General features: G+C 42.5%; 1 protein-coding gene across 2 annotated transcripts in view; it reads right to left on the bottom strand.

Moving 5' to 3' along the window:
* Positions 1–1,449: 1,449 nt before the first annotated feature.
* Positions 1,450–19,350, bottom strand: part of LOC140339046 (oocyte zinc finger protein XlCOF8.4-like) — a 236,061-nt gene continuing 218,160 nt past the window's right edge. Inside the window, exons 1-7 of one of the 2 annotated variants that reach the window (XM_072423573.1) lie at positions 6,390–6,486; positions 5,900–6,020; positions 3,349–3,510; positions 3,183–3,273; positions 2,498–2,595; positions 2,323–2,422; positions 1,450–2,232 (exon numbers count right to left, since the gene is read on the bottom strand). In XM_072423573.1, coding sequence (XP_072279674.1) covers positions 1,601–2,232; positions 2,323–2,422; positions 2,498–2,595; positions 3,183–3,273; positions 3,349–3,510; positions 5,900–6,010 — 1,194 coding nt within the window. In that variant the 5' untranslated portion in view covers positions 6,011–6,020; positions 6,390–6,486 and the 3' untranslated portion in view covers positions 1,450–1,600. Of the gene's footprint in view, positions 2,233–2,322; positions 2,423–2,497; positions 2,596–3,182; positions 3,274–3,348; positions 3,511–5,899; positions 6,021–6,389; positions 6,487–19,350 lie in introns of those variants that run through there. The other variant, XM_072423574.1, reaches the window with a different exon arrangement.

Genomic DNA, 19,350 nt, shown 5'->3' with positions numbered 1-19,350 from the left:
TTTTTTTTTTTTTTTTGAAAAGCCAACAACTGTATGCCCATCTGTGGAAATGATTTGCAACCATAAATGCTTTAGAAAAGGTGCGCATGCTGGATGGTGTGGACAAGAGGGCCCAGTTTGCATATTTTCAAGGCCCTGGTTCTAAAAAAAGCCAAATCGAGATTGTGTGAGAACACAATCATATGCACAACAAAAAAGATCTTCCACCTCTTTCTAACCAACAGCGCCATGGAGAAAGAGAAAGAAGCTTTTTATAATTTATAGCACAGCTATAGATCTGCAGAATCAGAAACTCCTATAATTGATCCCAAGGGCAAGCAGTACTTTCAATGACTGGCTACCGTCTTTCTCATACCCAAAGCATTTTTCACTGCTCCTTGTGATAGGATCCTTTAAATGGTTGGTAGTTGGATAGATATTGGTAAGACGAAATCCTCTTTCATGTTTATATTGTTCTCAGTGTCCCATCAGAGCGATTTACTTTAATTCCTGGAGGAACCCCAGAAAGTGAGTGCAGGTTGCCACAAAATGAAAGGTAATCTCATATGTTATAGTTGGCTCCATTGGAAAGTCCTGAGGTGTAAATGTTGTGCCTGTGTTATTCCCCCCAAATAAGTGACGTAACCCCCATCCCTTGTGTCCTACAACAAGGCTGTATAAAGGGCCTTGACCAATGCCCAAGGTGAAGTCCTGCTTACCCATTAAGCTCAACCCAGTTCAGCGGTCAAATGCCATAAACTGAGTGGCCAGTCGAGGTCCTGGCTTTGACAGCCAAATACCAAAGTGTGACCAGAAGGGGTAGGGATTATTCACAAAATCTGAGGACCCATTAACAGCCTGGGCCTAGGAGGCAGAGTCTTCTTAGGAACAGACAAAGGCTAACAGAGGTACTTGCAGACATCACAAGGTGGCTACATTCCAGCACCTTGGGAACATTTTAGGTAAGAAAATGTTCAACTTGATAGTGATTCATTCAGCCATTTAACTTTAAGAAGCATTCCTAGGCCCAAAAATTATTTTCTGTGTGTAACACTGTACCTGGTCCAACACTGATACTACAGTTGCCTACCACTCTACTTCCCAATAAGAGTGGTTCAGCACAAGCATGACATGACTTTTCCTGGTAAATTAAGTCCTTAATAGAATTGCATTACCAGTTTGAGAGAAGAACTTTGGTGCTAGCACTTGTTTAAGATATTTGACAGGTTCATTTATTGTCCTAGTTTGAACTAAACCTGAATGTCAAGTCTGGACAGGTTCCAGGAAGTTGTGTCATCGACCATCTTTTTATAGCTCTTGGTGGCTACATTGGGGAGGTTTTTCTCTGCTCACATCACCATAGGCCTTGTGAAGCCAAATGAAGGTATCACAGCCACTTTCTTGGATACCAGTTAGATAAATATGACTCCCTCTCTCCCTATGCCCCCTACTCCCTGTATGAATGAATAGCAGGTGAACTCAAATTTTATTTAACTAAAAATCCATCAAAGATCTGACGTGACCTGTCCTTATCAACAAACTGAGCCTCTATACAAAGTTCTTGCCCACCATCATGCCACAGGCCACCATCACTATCCAGGGTCCAAGCCACGCTGCATTTTTACCTGTGCAGATACTGGTGTTCGATTAAAGTGGCTTTTCTTGTGAAAGATTTCCCACATTCGGAACAAGAAAAAGGCTTCTCGCCTGTGTGAGTCCTTTCGTGTCGTGCCACATTGGCCTTCTGCGTAAATTGTTTCCCGCACACGGAGCAGGAATATGGCTTCCTCCCTGTGTGAATGATTTCATGACGCTCCAGGCGGGATTTGCTCAAAAAGTGTTTTCTGCAGAATGTGCATGAGAATGTCTGGTCAGTGGTGTGAATTACGAGGTGCTCCATGAGGTGCTTCTGCATGGCGAATTGTCTGCCACATTCAGGACATGAATGTGGTCTTTCCTCTGTATGAGTCTGTTTGTGGGCAAGAAGCGCTGTTATTTGGGTGAAGCACTTGCCGCATTTCGGGCACTGTAAATTCTTAGATGTCCCATAGGCTGCATCAAATGTGACAGGATGGGAATCAGTAAAGCTTCCTGCACGAGTAGAGGCATCAAATAGATCAGCATTGTGAGGTAATGGGTGGAAGTCTGTGGTGGTGGGATCCCCCGGAGAGTCTGCAGGGATCTCATCATCATCTTGGCTCTCAGGAGAGGCCCTGGAACATTTCTCCATCTTGTATTGTTGGTACAGACCATCTAGAGGAAGGGGGGAGAAGAAGAGATTGTTGTAGTGACTAAACAAGGAGAATCCGGGACTCTTTTCCGGATTTAGTGTTTATTACTCACCTGCGTTGATCTCTGGAGGTATTTCCTCCTCTTTACATGGACCACCACTTCCCACGTATGGATCTTCATCTTCAACTTTGATTGTGACAATGTTGCTTCCCTAGATGGTTGACACCATTTATCAGTGTTTTGAAAAATCCTACTTTATTAATGAGAAAAACAATGTTACATCTACCTGAATGTGGTGAGGGATCTCCAGATCTTCCTGTGTGGAATCCTGGGAATACAGAGGACGGGGACATCTCTCTGGTGGGTTCCTGTTACTGGATTTATCTGTAGGAAACACACACTGACTGAATACAATGGGCCTGATTTGTTAAAGCTCTCCAATCAGTGAAGCTGGGTGATTCAAAAAACCTGAAATGGATCTGGTCCAGGATTGAAAACATTTGCTAAGAAATACCAAATGACTTTTGGGAAATCCATTCCAGGTTTACTTGATAAATCAGGTTCACTGATGAAACTGTATGCTCTCCAGCCTTGGAGAGCTTTAATAAATTAGACCCATTGTCTCTATGTCTATGTGCGTATCTAGATCAGCCTTTCACAACCGTTGTACCCCTGAGGAATCCTTAAAGTTATTTTCAGGTCTCGGGAAACCCCTAAAAAAGCCAATATATTGGGGTCCATGGGGAAAACAGCTTGGTGGCCAGAGGAAAGAACATTGCTGGTATAGAGGAACTAGAATACAACTTAAAACTACATGGTGGCCCCATGTACACATCATTAAATAGGTTGTCAATCGGCCTCATATTGAGCAGCCCCCTAGTAACCTCTGGAGGAACCCTGGTTAGGAATGGCTGATCTAGGTGGATCCTCCATACTTTTTTCTCCTTCATAAGACATAAGTCTCCTCTTACCTGACAATATGAGAGGCAGCCGGTTCTCTATGACATCGTCCTTACACAGATTATCGTGTTCTTCATTGGCATCCTTATATCTAGTAGGAACCTGACACACACAATGATACAGTCACCATCCAGACACATCCCATAATAATCTCCCAGAATTCCCGGCACCGCTCACCTCTCCCGTCAGCAGCTCAATCATCTTCTGGGTGACTTCTTCAATTTTTTTGTCATTGTTTCTCTCAGGTGACAAAGAGGGGGGCTGGACCATGAAAGAGCTTTGTGTCTTTTTCAGGTTTGGTGCAACCAAGCCATCACACAACTTGAAAGCGATATAATTCTACAAAACAAAAGAAAAAAGGTGAAAGGCCGAAAAGACTACTTCAGTACAATAAAATGAATGTCACCGAGATGCACTTTACACTTCACAAGTGACGTCATGTGACCATCCCAGAAGCCTTAGGTAGGTGTTTTCTAGAGGTAACTAGTGGTAGGTTGTCATTTTCAACTGAACATGTTGAAGGGATTTCCACCCAACCAAGTGGCTGTACAAGGTCAAAATTATGTAATGGGACATTTTAGGACAATATTTTCTCTCCTTGTCTCCAAATTCAATACATGGACGATGCTGATAGATTCTTTCATGTTATGAATGTAATCTACAATTGGTGCTACTAGCTAAGGGTGCTGGGATTGTGACCCAATACTACCCTGAATGGTACTTGTTGGCTGTGAGTCTTTCATAGAGAGCCTCCTTCCTTGGGTATCATCAGGAATCCATATGGCTCTGGTTTAGCTTACTGTGTTAGAGGTGGTACATCTGATCAATGGCTTTTGTGTTGTAGGAGCTGGGAGTTGTGAAGCTTCTCCAGGACTGAGAAAGTTATACAAGGTTAAATAAGTGTCTATTTACCCTTTCCACTGTTGTGGGAGCCCATAGGGGGTGGTGTAGTTTCCTCAGGACAGAGAAAGGTCTACAAGGTCATATCAATGACTTTTGTCTTTTCACTGTTGGAGCTCATAAAGGAATGGCAAATCTTCCCTGGGATACAGATGGTGGCACAAGGTCTGATTAATATTTGTGTAGCGAGCTTGTAGGAGCCCCCATAGGAGTGGTGTCAATTCCCCAATTAGAGGTAGTGGTACAAGGTGTAATGAATGGCTCTTACCTTTTGAGATAGGAGGCCATATTGGAGTGTTGTACCGTTTCCCTGAACATATGACCTACCCCGAAAATAATCCCTACCATGATTTTTTGAGGATGCTTGAAATATAAGCCCTACCCCGAAAATAAGCCAATATGTATATATATATATATATATATATATACAGAGAGAAGAGGTGTTCATTTAAGGAAAGCGCATGAGAAATTGGGGCCAGTAGTTTTAAAGGTAATGAAGTCACAAGAAATTCATGATGGATTTCAGTGTTTAGAGTGAGTGTTATGATGATGTTCCAGAATGTGATGACATGACTATTTTTGAATAAATGTTGATTTTTGGTTCAAGAATAAATGTCAATTGTTGTTCACAAAAAAAGGATCCCCTGAAAATAAGCCCTAGTGCATCTTTTTTGAGCAAAAATTATTATAAGACACTGTCTTATTTTTGGGTAAACAGGGTAGCTTCCCCAGGAAGGAATCAGTGGTACAAGCAATGTTTTTTTACCCCTCCCACGGTTGCAGCAGCCCTTATAGGGGCACTGTAGCTTGGTTAGGATAGAGGTGGAGATGTGAAGGCTGACAGGATCCCATAAAGGAATGGCATAGATTCCCAAGGCAGTGACTTGAGGTCTGTTCTGGCTTTTACCTTCATCACCTTAGGAAGATTATCCAATGTGTTCACCACAGCTCTGACGACCAGCAGCACACCACAACATACAGTGAAAATGAAATTCAATATTTTCTCCAACGCAACATACCATATGACATTGCTCAAATTGTCACCAATGAGTGGTCAATGCTTTCATCCACCTATTAGTGCACCACACCTCAGTAGAGAAATGTTTAGGCCCTTCGACTTCTTTCATAGTCTGGGTACACTGACTGAAAAGTTCTTTACCCACCTAACTATATTGCTCTGGGGTGTTCCAAAATCACCTGTCCAGGGTACCCACCCTCACCTTCCTATTGTTATTGATGATCTATAGAAGTGAGGTCTTTATTGGCTCTTGCAGTGTTGGACAACAAACCAAAACAAGCCCAGCTGAATGTGACCAGCTACAAGCAGTTATGACATGCATTACCAAGACCATTACCTGTCTTAGAAATAGGAGTGTTGTCATGTGACCTCCCAGATTCCCCCTCACCTCTCCTGTTACATCTGTATTAGAGAAATAGAGATGACTGCGATCATGTGACCTCTCAGAATCGTTTTCACCTCTCCGGTTACATCTGTATTAGATAAATAAGGATAGGTGAGGTCATGTGACCTCCCAGAATCCTCTTCACCTCTCTGGTTATGTCTGTATTAGATAAATAGACATGACTGGGGTCATGTGACCTCCCAGAATCCTCCCTTACCTTTTCGGTCACTTCTGTATTGTAATAATAAGGACGACTGTGGTCATGTGACCTCCCAGAATCCCCCTCACCTATTCAGTCAGGTCTGTATTTTATTAATAGGGATGACTGGGGTCATGTGACATCCCAGAATCCTCCTCCCCAGTCACGTCTCTCTTTTTAAAATAGGGATGACTGGAGTCATGTGACCTCCCAGGATCCTTCTCACCTCTCCGGTCAGCAGGAAGATGATCTCCAGGGTGAGGTTTAACATCCTCTCGGTCATGTGACTCCGCTCCTTCTCCATCTTTGGTGAAGAGCCTGGGAAAGGACTGACCATGATGAAACCTCTGCAAAGGTGACCACATGACAAATTAAATGGAGTCTTTCAGCGTGTAAATATGATATGTTTCACGTTAAAAATCTGACCATCTCACACACTACAGACTATCTTGCTTCTACAGACAGCCTCCTATTCTCCGTCACTTGGAGGCGGCCATATTGGTTTATAACTTTTTTCCAGATTGGCTCCCCGTCAGCTGTGGTTACTCACCTATGAGAACTAATCTCAATCTACCTCTATAATTGATTTTATCTTGCAGGTTTTATACACAGTGATATTATTCAAATACCCTAATATATAAACGGTTTTCAGAATTCAGCAAATAAAAAGAATATTACAAAATTAAAAAACAATGAATAATAAATAATAGTCATACAAAATAACTCAGCTCTGAGAAGCTGCCTGTCGTCGATCATCAATACCGGAAACACGCCTCCCACTTCCGCCCAGTGGATAAAGCATTTCCGCTGTGTGCGTTCCACGGCAGGCAACTAGCTTCCTGGTTGCCATAGTGACAGGCAGCTGATTGGAAAGGGGGACAAAGACAGGGAGCCTATAGTGAGTGCGGCAGCCATCACTAGAGGAGAGACAGGCGTGACATAATAGGGGTAGAAGGGTCTTCTATACAAGATGCCTGGCGGCCATTTTGTTGTAGCACATACAGTTAAAGCAAAATATAAATAACTTTTGAATAATATATTTAGTTAGTTGAGGTTTGTATTGACTTGTATTAAGAGATAAATGTTTTAAGAGATGTAATTTAATGTAATTTAATACTGTTTAGCTATTCAGTGCTAGGTAGCAGCATGACAGCCTTGTGGTTGTAGTCTACAGTCTATTCTCCTGGTAGGGATGCAAGGCTGGAGAGTGTGTGCACAGCAAGGAGGAGAAAATAATATAATCCATATAAAAATATAGAAAGGAAGGTACATTTAGCTTTTGACAGGGAATGGAAGAGGTATCATGTGATCTTATAATTTTGATTATACCTGTTCCCAGATATTATTAGTTCTTTTAATTTTATTTTACTGTAAGGTTCTGGCATAAATTGTATAATGTTGGTGCCAGCTGTCTGTCTTTTAGACTCATATCTTGTGTGATTCATTGCAGATCTACAATGGCCTTTCCTGGCCTTGCGTGTATTAGAATTAATACCCACCATGGTGAGAAAACTAAATTATCAATTTAATTTTTGGTCATCTCAAGGTTTTCAAAGAGTTTTATCTTTGATAATAATATTTGATTTTTGGTATAGTATATCATGTGCAAGTTATTAGGTTTTGTAATAATGTTTGAGGTGGACACCTACCAACAAACACTCCATGTTGCTGGAGCAGAGCTTTAGTAGATTCTAATATTTATTACTACCAATTGATTAAGAATGTTCTATCAAGACTCAACTAAGATATGTAGGAGAAGGACACAGGGATCTTTACAAGGACGTCGTGATGGATGACCTCCAGACCCTCTAAGCAGTACGGAGGGTCCACCTAGACCCCACCCTTAGATTGTGGTTAAAGTTGAGTATAGTTAGAGTTAGAAGTTTCATGTATGATGATCGGTGTAAAGAGATGAACCCCCCAGAGTTCAGAGCAGGTGAGGAATAAACACTAAATTCAGAAAAGAGTCCCAGATTCTCCTTGTGAAGTCACTGCAACAAACTCTTCTCCTCCCCCCCCTCCCGTCAGTAGACAGTGTAAGGGGACAGTATGTGCCCAGTGGGTGGGTCAGGAGCCATCATCCTCTCTTAGACTTTGGCTCTCCTCACATCAAGTCATTGTGTCTCACCAGCCAAAAGACGTGACCAATATCCCCCCACACACACTCTCTGGGGTCTCTCATACATCTCAGTACAGGGGGCCTCAATCTCATCTTTATTCACAGACAATAAAGTCTAGATGGTAAAGCAGAAGATAAAGACTTCAACTCACATTTAGAAGAAGTCCCAATCGCCCAGAATGCTCCAGGATCTCCCACTGAAGATCAGATCCCTTTACTCACAGAGAAGAAGTGCTGATTTTTCTCTTCTCATTAGTCATTGTTTGTCTCACAACTGTCCCAAGTAATTTTCACATCGCGACTGCGAGAGGTATTTTTCTGAGAGGACCAAACTTTTGGCCCATGAGTAGATTCACACTGGAGAGAAACCCCATTCTTGTTTAAAATGTGGGAAATGTTTTACATGTCAAGCACCAAAAATTCATTCTGACGAGAAGCCTCATTCCTGCTTCCAGTGCTGCAAATGCTTTAAAGACAAGGCCTCCACCAAAAATACCACTTTGGGGAGAAGCCATATTCCTGCTCAGAATTTGGAAAATGCTTCACAGAGAAAGGAGTTCTTTTCAAAACACCTTCAAATCTAGACAGGAGATAAATCATATTCTTGCTTTTATTCTGGAAAATCGTTTATAAAGACTGACTGGAGTGAAGTAGCCCATACTAGGGAGAAACCATATTACTGCACGATGAGAAGCAATATTCATGTACTGCTTGTGGAAAACGCTTTACCCACAAGTCCAATCTGTTCAGACATGAAAGATCTCACATGGGGAGAAGCTGTTTTCCTGTTTATAGTTTTACTAGGAGGGCAAATCTGAATGCCCATCAGCATTCCCCCAAGTGAGAAATTATCATGGTGTCTCATGGACTCTCCACTCTTCTTCCGCAGAAGGGAGTGGATATTAGCACTCATGGGTCGAAGACACAGAAGTAGTTGTTTGGAGTGACCAATAAATCTTGAATTAGGAAAGGCTGTGCTTCGGGATTTGGAAGCTATTCTACCTGCTGAAGTATTTGAATTTTTGCTCTTCCAGTCTTGAGATTTACAAACAGTACAGCCAGGTTGGTGATCTGTCTTTTCTCAACTGTAGTTACCCAGTACACCCAGGTTACCTCCTGCCCCCTGCCTGTGATTAAATTGTGGAGGAGCAGCAGCAGACTAACTTGGTTGTTGCTTATTTTCAGGTTAAACCTAATGGATGTGTATACATCTTATGTATCAAATGTATAATACTTCAGACATCGCCTGAAACTTGAATGCCCACTTCACCGTGTTCGTGGCACGGGCACTTCCTATTAGCTGGTCAATGACTTTTCAAAAAGGAAAACAATATGTACACCAATTACATAAACAGGAGGATGGCATTGGGGACTGACTGGATGCAGCCAAACTATCACAAGATAAGAAATGGTCAACTCTATATTAGCAGAATGGTAATTGTTCGGTGGGGGATATGTATATAGGGCCTGTGAATACACTTTCTGTTCTACAAAAGAGAATCAGATTGAATGCACAACTTAAAGATTTACACATTCTTTCCTTGTGAATATATATCTCATCTGTGCTGATATTCATAGGAACTTCCTCCTCCTTAATCCTCACACATCCTTTTTCCTCATCCTTTGCTTTGATGTCCTGCTAAATGTCTCTGGTGTCTCCGGGTTCTGTGAATAAAGATGAGAGTGAAGCCCCCTGTACTGACATGTATGAGAGACCACAGAGATTGTGTGTGGGGGAAAAATGGTCACGTCTTTTGGCTGCTGACACACAATGACATGATGTGAGGAGGAGAGCCCGAGTGTAATAGAGGCTGATGGCTCCTGACCCCTCAATGGGCACATTCTGCCCCCTCATTATTGTCTATATTGTCTGCCGGACAATCAGGAAATAGCCTGTTAACCATCCCTGGCTATTTAGCTAGCTCAGAGATAGCACTTAGCGTTCGTGCAACGTGTCTCCACTGGTGTCGAGCCCCTAGTTCTGTTGCGCTAGTTCCTGTAGACCTGTTGGCTTATTCAGTGTTTTCTCTGTCCAGCTCCTGCATTAATCCCTCGTTGTCCAGTCTGTTGGTTCCCAGCCAACTTCCCTGTGCTGTTTCAGTGTTTCTGTCTGTCTGTGGATATTCCTTAGTCACCTGTGCCTTCTGTTCCTTCCAGTGTCTCCTGTGTTCCCTGGGTCCACAGTGGCCCCTTTCTCACTGGTGTCTGTCTCCTGGATTTCTGGAATTCGACCCCTGGCTTGTGACCTGACCTCTCTTGCTTGCTGCCTGCCTTGACCCATGGCATTCGTCCACTATTCTTCAGCTTTGTGATTTGGTACTGGGTTTCATCCTGCCCACCCAAGTGTGCCCAAGGACCATAACCTGGCATTACCCAGCAGCGCAACATCCTCACCATCAGAGACCCGATTACTGCTTAGACTCTTCTCAGGGCTCACACCACTCCTGTGCAAGCCGTAGGGCTCCCTAGTGGCCCTGTCTTCCCAAGCGTGACACTGCCCATGAGGAAGAATGTTACTACATGGTTCCATCATGCCCATGAGGAAGAATGTTACTACATGGTTCTATCTCGCTTAGGAGGAGAATGTTACTACATTGTCCCGTAATGCCTAGGAGAAAAAATGTTACTACATAGTCCTTATTATGCCTAGAAGGAGAATGTAGTACATGGTCCAATCCTGCCCAAGAGAGAACTTTACTACTTTTTGATTGAAAAGCTTAAGTTCTCTGGCCACTTACAAGGGCAACAAAATCTGATTTCCTTGAAAATGTGTTGCTCTGTTCCAAGGTAGCTTTATGAATTCCGTTATGTGTGGCACAGTGTTTTCCACGAACATAACATGAATAGGGTTTCTATCCTGTGTGAATTAATTCATGAGTGGCCAGGAGGGACTTCTGTGTAAAGCTTTTGAAACACATGGAACAGGAGTAGGGCTTCTCCCCTGAAAGAATCCTTCTATGCAATATGAGGAAAGCTTTTTTGAAAAAAAAAACAAATTCCACAATAGGAACAGGAGAAGGTCTTTTCTTCGGCATGGACTGACTTATGTTGCTCCAGGTGGGCCTTCTTTGAAAACATCTCACCATATTGAAAACAGGAAAATGGCTTTTGCTGCACGTGAACCCTCTCATGATTGCTGATGTCAGCTTTCAGTGCGAAGCACCTTCCACTCACCAAGAAGAAATAAGGCTTTTGACCAATGTGAGTCTGTTCATGTCTGCTCAGATGAGCTTTATCTGAAAAAAGGAAATTTATATATAGGAAGGTTCCTACTAAGGTGAATTAGGTGGTAAGGGGACTTACATGTTTTTAACGAGCACACTTCCTTAACATTAGGTTACAATGCCATGATAGATTGGGTTTTCTACTACATCATAAAAAATACAACCTGTATGTTTTTTCATGTTCTCGTGTGCTGGCAATCAAAATATTTGGGTGTTTAATTGCATATGGTAACATTACAGGCATGAACATCAAAATATAAATGGGGCCCCCAGTAGGAAATAGCTCTGGACTGGAGTCCTTGGTACTGGAGGGCAGTAGCCCTTTTGTTGTAGTCCAAATGGCAGTTTACTGATGCAAAGTTTTCATTGCTCACTTTCATGAACTAAAACACAAAGATTTTTTTTTTTTAATTTTATTTTTATTTAGTGAACAGTCAAATAAACAACACAGAACATTGAGTCATACAATTAGCAAAAAATACAAGTCCAAATAAAGTAAAAATTTTACTGACAGGCGATAAGTGTAATAACTGATCACTGAGAAATTTTTCAATATTATAAATCAAAACAAGGAAAGGGTTGATGGGGATGGCTTTACCGGCTTGACTGGATATGGACCAAATACAGTATTATCGGAGTCATAGAACAACAAATCCACCATCAGCTTCAATCAAAAGATATAATCAACACTATCAGCCTCACACCGCGCTGAAAGATAAGCCTGAGTGGTGGGATATTGCATCCAGTAAAACCATGTTTTGCGAAACTTATCAGATCTCCCGCAATGGGAAGAAATTAGGTTTTCCATCATTATAATTCCATTAACCCTTTTTAAACCAGTGAGACAGAGTAGGTGGAGAAGACTGCTTCCATAATGTAGGAATGCAGGCTTTAGCAGCATTCAAAAGGTCTTTGAGCAGAGAGTTGTGATACTTCTTCTTTAGCCAGGGTACATTTTAGCTATTTATAATTTATAATTCAATTCCTGATACGTGTTGCTGAGTGCAGCCTTATGACCCATGTACAAAAGGCGTTCCCGTTGTTTAGGGGAAAATGTAGTATTAAGGTCACATTCCCACTTAGTAAGTAATGGCAAGAATGAAGGGGTGAGATCTGTCAGAAGCAGTTGATAAGCACAAGAAAGAATTTCCCGAATGGGGCCTGTGGCTACGCACACTAACTCCACTTGTGACAGAGGGCGTACAAATTTAGCTGGCAAAGGGAGAGAACTGAGAAAATGATGCAGTTGTAAACTACACCACACGTCTAATTCTGGGAGATCGTGTTCAACTAAAAGGTCAGATTCATTCGCCCACTCTGCACCCCTCAAAAAATGGAAGGCCCTAAAACTCCCTGTAAGAGCGAAACCTGGGGTCAGATAGACCATGCTGAAACCCTGGGTGCCCCAAAATAGGGTAAACCGGTGAGGGGTAGGTATTAATTCCAGAGGTCTTGAAATGCTTCCATACAATACACAAAGTTGTCCTTATCAAAGGGAGTTTAAGGATAGAGAGGAGAGGAGCGCATCTGGTGGAGAAAATAGGGCCCCTGGTATTGCAGTATGAGAGAATTCTTCCTCGAGAGCGACCCATGGCTTATGGTCGCCATTTTTGCACCAATCTCCCCATGTGAACCGCTTGCTGGTACAATAGAGGATCGGGAAAGGCAATGCCACCACTCAATTTAGGTAACCTGAGGATCTGTCGCCTAATACATGGGTTGTCCCCTCCCCAGACAAAGCAGAGAAACTCCTGCCTAAATCTGTACAGCACTTGTTGCGGGACATGAACCGGGAGAGTTTGGAGTAAATATAGCAGACGTGGCATAATGTTCATCTTCAGTATATTACACCTACCAATGTGTGTTGTTTCCAACGCTGTAAATCTCTCCTCACCGTATTCAACAACGGCAAAAAATTTAGATGACAATTCTCTGGGGAGCTTGGTCCCCAAACATGATATAGCAGTCTTTGCCCATTTAAAGGGAAAATATGGTGCCAGAGCCTCCACCATCCCATCAGACAGTGAAATAGACAGAGCCTCTGATTTCTGTAAATTAATTTTATATTTAGACAAAGCTGAATATCTACTAATCTTGGCCAACAAATTAGGCAGAGAAGACCTAGGTGAGGAAACAAAAAGGATTTTCCCTGATAAGCCTCAAGAAGGGTTCTAAAATTAAAAGAAATAGAAGGGGGGATAGGGGACACCCTTGGCGTGTGCCATTGCTAATGGAAAAGGGCCTAGACAGTAAACCATTCACTTTGACCTGAGCTGTCGGGGCAGAGTATAAGGACTCAATCAAAGTCACCAAGGAGGGAGGTATGCCAATATGCACAAAGGTTGATTTTAAAACACCCCAATCAACTGTGTCAAAGGCTTTTTCGGCATCTGCTGCCAGTAACAAGGCCTGTATCTTACGTGAGCGAACATAACTAATCAAATTTAGCATCCTGACTGTATTGCCTCTAGCCTCCTGACAGGTAGGAAACCTCTCTGATCTGGGTGAATAATAGATTGGATCAAAGGGGTCAGGCGTTTAGCCAGGATACTGCTGAAAAATTGAAGTCACAATTTAAGGGTGAAATTGGCCTATAGCTAGAACAGGAGTTGGGGTCTTTTTCAGGCTTAAGCATTAAAAAAATATGAGCTGCCAAAGTATCCCTGGGTAACATCGCCCCTCCAGCTAAAGCATTAAATGCAGTTAAGTAGTGTGGAGAGATTACAAAAAGGATTTTTTTATATTATGGTAAGGTTAGACCATCAGGTCCAGGCACTTTCCCAGTTGCTGCTTTATGAGTTTGCCATTGCCGTTTATGAGTGCTTTCCAAATTATATAAATCCGCCAGAAGTTGATTTAGTCTAGCTTCTCTCTCCTTTTTATACTTATGGCCCAACTAAATGAAAAAACCTTGGATATAGCATTTATGAGCCTCGAAAGAGAGAGCGGATTATCCATAAAAAGCACATTCACCTCAAAAAAGGACCTGACCTCAGTTTTCTCACGCACCTCGGACAACTCCAATAAAGAGTCATTCAATCTCCAGGAATAAGATATCGGTTTAGTTGGTGATGCTTGCACTTATGGAGTGACCGGGGCATGATCTGAAATAGAAATTACACCTATTTCTGAAGATATGACTTGCAGTATGGAGGAATGATTAACAAGAAAAAGGTCAATTCTTGACAATGATTTGTGCATGGGGGAATAGAAGGTAAAATCTTTCTCTGCTGGGTGTAAGATATGCCAGATATCTACTAGCTGATACGTATGTAGAAGGCATCTTCCTTAATGTTGCATCAGGCATGGCTGATGTACCCCTCGGCACGTCAATTGACGGACTGAGAGCAAAATTAAAATCGCCCCCTACAATCAGTGTGCCTTTACTGAATTCTTCTATTACCCAAAGCAGAGACTCCAAAAACACTGCCTGACCGGTTTTGGGAAAAAAAGCATTGACAAAAGTATAGGTATGAGAATCAATTGACCCTTTATACATAACATATCTGCCCTTAGGATCTGAGCGATAAGCCAGCAGAGACCAACAAACCGATTTATGGAGTAAAATACAAACACGTTTGGATTTGGAGTATGCGGAGGTACCGTGGTAAGATTTGTCAAAATGACAATCAGTCATTTTCTGCACCTGCCCATATTTAAAGTGGGTTTCTTGTATAAATGTCACTTGACACTTACACCTTTAGAGCCCTTGAAGTACTACAGAACGGTTAACAAATTTAGCCCTTTAATATTTAGAAAAGTGATTTGTAATGCCATGGAATGGGAGGGAATGGAGGGGAATAGCTGGGAAAAAGTGCCCTAAGTAGTGTAGAACAAGAACAGTAAAACAGTTAGAGCACAATCAAAGATACTAAGTCTTAAATGCTCAAAAAACATAAAAATCTTTCAGACAAGGAGCATCAGCCCTAGGTGGGGAGGAGGTACGCCACAGAGACGAGCATAGGCTCGCCAAGGGCTATATTATACAGCGATTGTATAGAAAGCCTGCTCTAGAGCAACAAATAACATAATACAAATTAAACAATACCTGCTTAGTCAATATTTGAAAAGATAGCAATTGCATAAATTTAGAACCACTCAGCTGGAACAATACCGAGAATAAAATGATGGTATTCTGTCCCAAGCCTGTGATGAAACTGTAGGTCAGGATCTCTCTGGATCTCCTCATAAACATACATAGGCAGATCCCATCAAGACCCTTCCCCACTAGACTCACATAAACCAAAAGCTGTTCCAACCACATGTATGTAACAGACCTAGTAGAGCTATCTCGGCGACAGTCCACATCATTCAATAAAAGAGAAACATCCTATAGCATTCTAGTGCAAGGCAAAAATGTCATATTAAGGATCTTCCTTTATTTAGTTCACATATATGTGATACAAGTAGCAAAGAAAAACATGGTAAAGACCACTATAATGATCAGGCCTCATTGGGTCCAGCCTGTGGGCGAAGCAATGGACCAGTGCGACTGGCCCATTGTCTGCCTTGAGTGCTTCTTGGTCTTGAGCTCCTAGTTGATTCCGAGGGGACCTCCAACGGCACTTTCAACCAGTCTGGAATTTCAATTGGAGGCAGTTGTAGAAACTCAAATAGACCTGGAAGCTGTGAGTGTCTTTGCAAGGCAAAGTTAGAGTAATTCCTGGTGACCAACAAATGAAATCGGGACCCCCATCTGTATGAGGCCTGTGTCATGCGAATCCCATCCAACAAGGGTCGCAGCACCAGGCGCATTCTGAACGTATGGCTGGACAAATCTAGTAAAAGTTGAACTGGAGCCCCATCAAAGTCCATAGGACCATTCCACCAAGCCTGACGCATTATTTCCTCTTTTATGTTATGGAAATGCACCCAACACAGTACATTCCTTGGCAAAGACCTATTGGCAACATGTGGCCCATTCACTCGATGTACTCAATTCAGTTCCAGTGCAGCTGTCGGTGACCGATTTAAGAAACTAAGAATAGCAGTGACTGTTGACCTCAGGTCTGTGTTAGTAGTGGCTTCAGGTATTCCCCGAATCCTGATATTGTTACTGTTATTTCTATTCTCATTGTCCTCTTTACGCAAGTAAAGAGAGGTAAGTTGTGATTTCATATCGGTAGTAGAGGATTCCAGCGCCAAGAGCCGGGCATTAACACTGGCTGAAGCAGACTCAAGGACAGAAACCCTGGTGTCAACGGTCGAGATCTGTTGCCTCAGCCCCTCTAATTCCCTTTTCAAGGAGTTAACCCTTAATCCGGGTGGCTAACTCGTTAACAACCCCAGCCAGGTCATCTATGGAGGGAAGCTGATTCATCCTAGATTCTAGTTGTACAGAGGAATGGGCACTTACTTGTGCCTTCAATTGTGAGGCTGAAGGCACAGGTAAAAGCATTGGAGTGAGAGGACACAGATCCAAACTGCAGTGTGGCTCTGAGAAGGCTGCAACAAAGTCAGCTTCACTGTGTGCAGAGCGGCGTTGCGGCGCCATCTTGGAATCTACAGCTGCTGCAGGACAGTCCACTGATGTAGTGAAAAACCACTTTTTTTGCGACCTGGAGGCTCTGGGTGTCTTCCGCTTGTGCGACATGAGCGGGTGAGTAAGAGAAAAGCCATAGCGGGGTGACCAGACTGAAAGAAAGCCGTCAGCTGCATGGAGACTCAGGGAAACTGCTTGCGTGACCACGACCCCAATAAAGATGTTTTTAATTGTCAGTCATAGTAAAACTAAACATTGACCACAGGTTATTCTCCTATCCATGGCTAGGGCTACACCTACCACACCACCAAACTCATAACCCATCCTAACCCACTGAAATTGGACACATTATTCTTGTTAACATGTTTGTATTCCGATTTGTTAATCATCTTTACAGACGAGCAGCAGATAGAGAATTGTGCACCCATCATATAACCGGGTAAGAGGAGTTTGTTTGTTTGTTTCTGAACCATTTGTCCACTATAAATAATACCAGTACAGGGTCGTTGTATTTTTCAGTAAGCGGAACCCACCAGAGAAATGTCTCTGTCTTCTGTATTCCCGGGATTACACACAGGAACATAAGGAGGTCCCTCAGGAGGATAAGGTAGATGAAGATATCAAAAGAGCTTGTGTTGATGGCATCAGGTAGGAGGAACTGGAAGTTTTCTTGGATAATAAAATGGGGAAATCAGAAACACAGAGGGAATCAGGATTATATTTACAGTACACTGACTTTCCTTAGGCATTGTGACCTGTAAACAGATCTTTGTATCTATTATTGATATAATTTCTCTTGTTGGCTTTTTTTTTTCTTTGTCCTTGTTCAGTCTCTACAACAATCTCTTCTTCTACTGCTGATTTTAATTTAAATCAGTTATAGTCCCAACATCTGTCCTACAATTTCCTTTAGATGGGCAGTACATCTGACATGATTTAGGGAACCATCTTGCCACTTCTTTGTATCATCAAACAGAAAATGATGATATGACAAGAAAAGACCTTTTTGGCCCACAGTACTATCCAGTTCCTCACATTGCTGGTTTGTCATGTGATCATCAATCGAGCTAAGCTTGTAGAACACCAGAGGTCACATACAGGGGCAGAAGCCTTTGGCCTGTCAAGAGTGTAAATGGTGTCCTGCAAAATCGAATCTTCTCAGCCATCTGCACAGAGACTGCACACCAGAAAAGCTGTCCTGCAGCGAGTGCGCAAAGCATTTTCAATGGAAATCAGATCTGATTAAACGCAAGAGGATCCACACGTGTGAGAAGCCATATTTGTTCTGTGAATATGGAAAAGGCTTTACAAAGAGATCTGTTCTTCTGGAGCCTAAGATGATGCATGCCTGAGCATTCTCATCACCCTATTGTGGCAAATGTTTTTTGTGGAAGACCACTTTGGCCAAACATCAAAGGGTGCACACAGGGATGGAGCCCTTTTCTTGTTCTGAGTGCAGGAAACAGTTCAACAACAGGTCCAAACTGATGAGCTATCAGAACCTTCACACAGGGGAGAAGCAACCTTGTCCAGCACCTTGTTCTCTCTGCACCCTTTTTCATTCTATCTTTCCTCATTTTGACATTCTACTGCGCCAGGTTTCAGTATGGTTTACTTAGATCTGGTGTGAGAAAATCCCATCTGCCAATCAGATCATAGGGGCACTTCCCTTACATTGTTTTATAAAAGGCCCTGGTTCAAGAAAGAAAAATGTAATGGTGACTTAAGCTATACTGTATGGGAATAGGTTGGTGGACCCATCCCCAAAGCCTTCCAGCAAAGAGGTCAAGACCAGGCTGATGTTTTTATCCCAACAGGGTTGAGGGGTGTCCACCATCTATCTATCATATTTTGTATGTGCTAAACAAATGTCTTGAATTACTGCTTCAAAAGAATTCTCTTTAACTGAGAGATGGACTGTTTTACGTTTTTCTTAGTTAATGTAACATTTCAAACCTTTTGCGGTTTTGTAGAGATGCCCTCCTGTGTCAATTTCTGCTTCAGGTAGTACAGTTAGCTTTCTTGTTGAAGCATTGATGTAAAAACCGGAAAAGCTCCCCAGAGAGAGTATTGCTTTATAAGCTCAGTGTATCTAAAGCTGGAAAGGTTTTCAGCGGTGCCCCTACTTTAAGTGAGAAACTATGAGTCTTGCTGGTATGGTTGAATGTGTCCAGGGAGTAGATGATGGTCCTCACTTACATTCAGGTAAGCTAAGGCTTGGGGTATTGGGATGTTTGCCAATATGAAATCGATTACTAGAGAGTGAGAAGCAGAGCATCACTATGCATATACTTTTGATGGGGTTTGGAGGAGACTCCTCAGACAAGGGCAAGTCCACCTGAAGGGTTTGTCTATTATGAATTTTTGATGCTTATAGACCCATGATAAGGCTAAGCCTCTTCAATACATAGACAGCACAAAGGGTTGTGAACCACAGCAGGGGTCACCGGGGTCAGTGATATTAGGCTGCCCCTGTCGATCAACTATTTCTAAAAACTCACCACTTATCCACCAAACGTCTGATTGTAGACTTTTTGGAGGTCTTCCTGGCCATCATAAAAGTTGTGGAGACCTCAGAAGTTGTTAGGAACTATATTCTGGCTGATGGTGTGCAAAAAGGCTACCACAAATATCTTGGCTTATTCCCCCGAGACTGACAGCCACCATCCCACATCCCCTGCCTGGACTAACAGTCCCCCTTACCAAACTGACAGCCATACTCCCACATCACCTTTTCTCCCAGAATAACACTATCCTGACACATTACCTACAAGCATTCATCCTATTTTAGCTAACAATCTCCACTCACTTTCCCATCTGACAGCTACCGTGTTTCCCCGATGATAAGGCAT

Source organism: Pyxicephalus adspersus, chromosome 10 (genome assembly GCF_032062135.1).
Source record: "Pyxicephalus adspersus chromosome 10, UCB_Pads_2.0, whole genome shotgun sequence".
Taxonomy (NCBI): domain Eukaryota; kingdom Metazoa; phylum Chordata; class Amphibia; order Anura; family Pyxicephalidae; genus Pyxicephalus; species Pyxicephalus adspersus.
The sequence above is the reverse complement of the archived record's forward strand: the minus strand, read 5'-3'. Positions and strand labels throughout refer to the sequence as shown.